This window comes from Clavelina lepadiformis, chromosome 8, assembly GCF_947623445.1.
Source record: "Clavelina lepadiformis chromosome 8, kaClaLepa1.1, whole genome shotgun sequence".
Lineage (NCBI taxonomy): Eukaryota > Metazoa > Chordata > Ascidiacea > Aplousobranchia > Clavelinidae > Clavelina > Clavelina lepadiformis.
The window spans coordinates 138,324-143,661 of NC_135247.1; the positions used below are offsets into that span (position 1 = coordinate 138,324).

General features: G+C 38.7%; 1 protein-coding gene across 1 annotated transcript; it reads right to left on the bottom strand.

The window, feature by feature from the left end:
- Positions 1-1,293: 1,293 nt before the first annotated feature.
- LOC143468589 (uncharacterized) lies at positions 1,294-3,653 on the bottom strand. The gene is made up of 7 exons (XM_076965904.1): positions 3,556-3,653; positions 3,447-3,480; positions 3,295-3,374; positions 2,211-3,223; positions 2,023-2,123; positions 1,869-1,920; positions 1,294-1,785 (listed from the first exon to the last, which is right to left on the bottom strand). The coding sequence occupies exons 1-7, from the start codon at positions 3,628-3,630 to the stop codon at positions 1,749-1,751; spliced, it is 1,392 nt and encodes a 463-aa protein (XP_076822019.1). The 5' UTR covers positions 3,631-3,653; the 3' UTR covers positions 1,294-1,748.
- Positions 3,654-5,338: the final 1,685 nt, after the last annotated feature.

The window sequence follows — 5,338 nt, forward strand, 5'->3', positions numbered from 1 at the left end:
AGAATGAAACTACAGTAGTTTAACTCAAATATGCAGGTTGCGTTCAAATTGCCGCCGCTTTCACATCAAGCAAAGCCAGATATTAAGTTAAACGCTGTAACCTCTCAGCTGGATTTATCTCAAAGTTGCTGGTGTAATAAAACCTGACCCCTTTCTGTTTTTCTCATCAAATGAAACTTAGTATCTAATTTATTCCAAACCGAGCAGGGATTGACAGCAACAACATTTGACATTTTGGAACAAGTCGCTTCAGCAAAGCAGCTTGGCAGATACGCGTTAAGTGCAAAGTCGATGTTTCACTGCGACATGCAAATTACCCACTTTTGTTTGTGTAACAACAAAATAAATTTCTTTCTTGGACTGAGACAAAACCATGAGCGTTTTGATAATACTCGGATCAGATACCTGCCGTTATTGGCAGCCGCTATCCAGCTTCATTCTGCGCATCAACCAGTAGCTCACTAGATTGAAAAACTGACTGGGATTTGTCCAGTTTCTGCTGACGTTAATGAGAGCGTGTTCGAGCAAGTTTCTGTTGAAGGAAACTTCCTGAAGGCTGCAATAAATTTCATTCCCGGCAAAGCAAGACGAAAACAAATTGAATTATTCGATTGGTTGTATCCGGTGTCGACTGGCCTGAATAGGGCAACGCATCATCAATGGGTCGCTTTGCAGCTCAATTAAACGACGGTTTTCCGCCTTCCTTTGTATTATTTTATTGCGTCGCCAATGTTAAGCATGATGACGTAATACGAAGTCAGGTTCATTTCATCAATTGACGACTTGACTCGGAATTCAACCATAGACTTGTTTAAAGTTAAACTTGTATGTCCTTCATTTCCCGCTATCAATGTTTTTAACATAAGTCAGCTTTTCAATCACCACAAAACATTTCAAGCCGCACTATTTTCAGAACATTTTGCGGACTTGAGATAAAAAATTGAATAGCGCAAATACGAGCTCTTTGTACACGGGGCGCAGACGAAGCAGTTTACAGGAAACCGCTAATATTTTTGTCCTTAATTATTTTTTAATTAATGGAAATAAATAAAAGAGTGATTAAATCTTAAATACTTCCTAGAATGACGTCATAAACACGGAAGAGCATGAACTTTGGCAGATTCTCGTTCATCAGGATTTGGAAACAGCAGCAGGTCTTATTAAAAGTTGTTTAACGCGAAATTGCGACTTGACTTGGTATAAACAATTGTAAACAAAAATTCTTGCCTTCTGGTGCCAGGCTGTCTTCCCACATTCACGGTGAACCGCGACACCATCAGTAAAACCCAGGAAACTAATTTATTAGTTTATTTATTAAACATTTTATTAAATATTAAATATTTTATTAAACAGCCCCCACGACCAAAAACCAAACCGACCTTCTTAAATCACTTAAAAACGGCTTTTATAGAAAGTAAAAGGTGAGGTTTTAAGCTATTGATAAGATAAGAGTGCACAAAACGTGAGATAAACAACGGTAATCGCAATTAATCAACCAAAACCAAAACACCGTGAGGTAATCATCGCACATCAAGTAGAGAATTAACTCATTATAAAAACGGTAGAACATAAGATGCTGTAAATAACACGTGACATATTTTCGTTACACAATTAAAATCTTTTTTTTATAGGAAGCAGGAAAATATTTTACAACATCGATCAGAAGCTGCAGAAGTTGAAGCTGTTGGTTCCACGTCGCGTAACTTCTGTCAATTCCATCGTCAAAAACTATGTTGAACACTATGACGTCATACGTTTGACCCGATGAAGCAAGTCGCCAGAAAGCTGCAATTAACACTTTACTTAATAATGTTCTGGAGCCATGTCCCAGAGAGCTATGCCTTGTGAACTATGCTATGTGAACTTGCCTGATTCCTAAGAGAAACGAAAAATTACACAAGTGTTGTGAAACCGCTCCACCTAAACACGAAAATGCGTTTTTACATTTCTTTCATTTAGATCATTTTCAGGGAAAGATAACAATGTCCTAAACCTACTGATAGAAGCACATTTGTTTTATACCTGTTGTAGTATCCATCTGTTCTTCCAATGTTGATGCGACTACCTTTGCAGTAACAGTCGTAGTGGATAGTGGTGGTTTGGTTGTTGATTCTTTCGTTGTGGTAGTTGCTTTTGCTGCCAATGTTGTTGTTGCTGTTGCTGCTGTTGTTGTTGCTGCTATTGTTGTTGCTGCTGTTGTTATTGTTGTAGTAGCTGCTTTTGCTGCAATAGTTGTTGTTACTACCGTTGTTGTTGCTGGTGTTGGTGTTGTTGTTGCCGGCGTTGATGTTGTAGTAGTTGATCTTGCTGCCAAAGTTGTTGTTTTTGCTGGCGTTGGTGTTGTTGTTGCCGGCGTTGATGTTGTAGTAGTTGATCTTGCTGCCAAAGTTGTTGTTTTTGCTGGTGTTGGTGTTGTTTTTGCCGGCGTTGATGTTGTAGTAGTTGATCTTGCTGCCAAAGTTGTTGTTTTTGCTGGTGTTGGTGTTGTTTTTGCCGGCGTTGATGTTGTAGTAGTTGATCTTGCTGCCAAAGTTGTTGTTGTTGTTGCTGGTGTTGTTTTTGCTGGCGTTGGTGTTGTTGTTTCTGTTTTTGTTGTTGTAGTAGCTGCTTTTGCTGCCATAGTTGTTGTTGCTGCCAAAGTTGTTGTTGTTGTTGCTGCTGCTGCTGCTGTTGTTGTTGCTGGCGTTGTTATTTCTCGCGTTGGTGTTGTTGTTGTTGTTGTTGCTGGTGTTGGTGTTGCTCCTGGTGTTGTTTTTGTTGCTGGTGTTGTTGTTGTTGTAGTTGATCTTGCTACCAAAATTGTTGTTGTTTTTGCTGCCGTTGTTGTTTTATTCGAAGTTGCTGTCGTAGGATTTTTTGTTCTAATACTTTCTTGTGATGTAGCATTTTTTGTTGCCAGAGATGCTGCTGTCCACAAAAATGAACCTGTTGACAATAACTGAGTTGTTGAACTAGGCCCGGTCGGTTCATTGATTGTTGATTGGCTGTTGGTTGATCGCTCAGGCGCGACTGTTGAACTTTTACTCGTGGATAGAATTGCATCAGACAAGTTTCCTACGCTGGCTAGTGACGTCATCGTGACATCACTACGGGAGGCGGTGGTGGCGTTTTCGTAATAGTTTTCGCACCCGGTGACATTTTCAGGCCAGTCGCAAACACCCAGGTCTGGATTAAATGTCGTCCCAGCCTGGCAGGTGTTTGTGGATAAAAATCCATTCGAACACTAAAGAAAAAGTATCTGAGTGACCTGTCAACCTCTGACCTTTTACCCTACAATGTCACTCAAGCACTAACCTGAAAAAACGTGGCGCAATCATCAGACATAAATGGCTTGGTGGTACTGATTGGGTATCCAGTTTCGTTGACACATTGCTCTGAAAAATAACTTTGCATAAATCTAACGATTTCAAGTTGTCATCTTAAAGAGAACGCATATTTTGCCTCACCTGAATAATTTCCCGGGCTGCCAACTTTATAAACCTACGATAAAAAGCACGTTATTTAAATACCGCAATACCAAGAAATATAAACCCTTATCTCTCCGATACTAATAACCTTTATCCGTTTAACTCCTGATTCCGATATTGCAAGAAGCAAACTAAACGAGATGAGGACCAGCTGAAGCTTCATCTTGAAATGGTTACCGACGACATATTACATGACGCATATATTGTGTGAAGGAATCCCAGCAACGAAACCTATGGACTGTTGCTACGAAGCCATCTAGTATTTGCAAACAATTTCCATGTGGAAATATTGCAGCTCTCAAACTTCACGCGTCGTTCACAACTTCACAATCTTGACGCGTAATTTGTCACTAAATCGTTTGTTTAAATACAAAATCTCGGCAACCCATAAAGGTTCACGTTACTACGCAAGATTGAATGGAAAATAAATGCTCTCTGCGTCATGAGTTCTGTGCACAAGAAGCTAAAATATGAAAAATGTTTACACACAACGTTTTCAACAATCATTTCAACACACTCGAAAGACATCTTTGTTTACGCAATAAATATTTATACATCAGAACTTTAATACCAAATATTTTATTACGAACTTTAAGTAATGACGTCACGTCTAATTAACATTCAACAGTTTTCCTATTTATCTCCAAAACAAGTGTCGGTGGAAGTTAAAACAACGAAGCATTTCTATGCGACGGTGCGTAACATTTTTACCTTTAATGTATATTATTATTTATTCCAACAAAATGTATTGGATGCAGCTGCTATGACGCGTAGACACGACAAACTAATCCACTTCAGGGGTTCTTTGCAACAAATTTAAATCACATCAAGTGGTTTGATGACGTAATATTTATCTTAGGATTGGGAAAAGTTTTCGCACGGCTCAGCAATGTGGCGACAAGATGAAGCGCCGTCAAGGCCTTGTGGGGGAAGATCCCATCGATGTCCAGGTGCGCCGCCCTGTGGACAAAAGAATCTGAGTAGCTCGACATTATTAACTTATGACCAGATATTTATGCAGAAGATCATTTTCCTATAGTTTTCCTACAAGAAATAATTTTGACACCTTGGCTAATTACAGTCTTGTATATAATAATCGATAACGTTTTTGTCAGCTGTTGGGAAAATGCTAGACACGTCAGGTGAGATTCGATGTTATTTATATCTTCTGCCGCTGCGTCGACTCTACCGCGTGCATGGAGTATTTAAAGCAAATAATGTTATAGTTAGCTTTTAAGTATACAACTCAAGTTAATGGAATAATAAAAGACCTTTAATTTAAATCGCTATTTTTATAATGTATAACCTGAGTTTACTTTGCTCGCATTATATCGGTCGATTTTGAATTAATAAAGCGTGAACAAGCCATAAAGCGATCTCTTTACCTGAACCTACATAAGGACAACTGCTAACAAAACTTATAGCTAAACAATTTTTGAATTGTTTTCAATTTGACTCGCTACAAACACAAAGGATTAATCCTGCGTTGAAGAGTGGGAGCTGTTTGTTGTTTAACTTGACCAAAACTGCCATCAATCAAACACATCAATCAAACACATCAATCAAACACATCAATCAATCACATCAATCAAACACATCAATCAATCACATCAATCAATCACATCAATCAAGCACATCAATCAATCACATCAATCAAGCACATCGTCCACGTGCGAGTGTCCCATTTCTCAATTGTTGACAACAGTGTAAATGAATTGCGTAATAGATACGCAACAATGATGTCTAACAGAGCAAAATTTTCGTTGTTTTAGCCATTTTAGCTTTACTTTCCACAGAGCTGTGCTTCCCATGTAATAGGTCTGATGACGTCTTGTACTATTAAAAACGTTAAACTACAGCTTTATAATGTG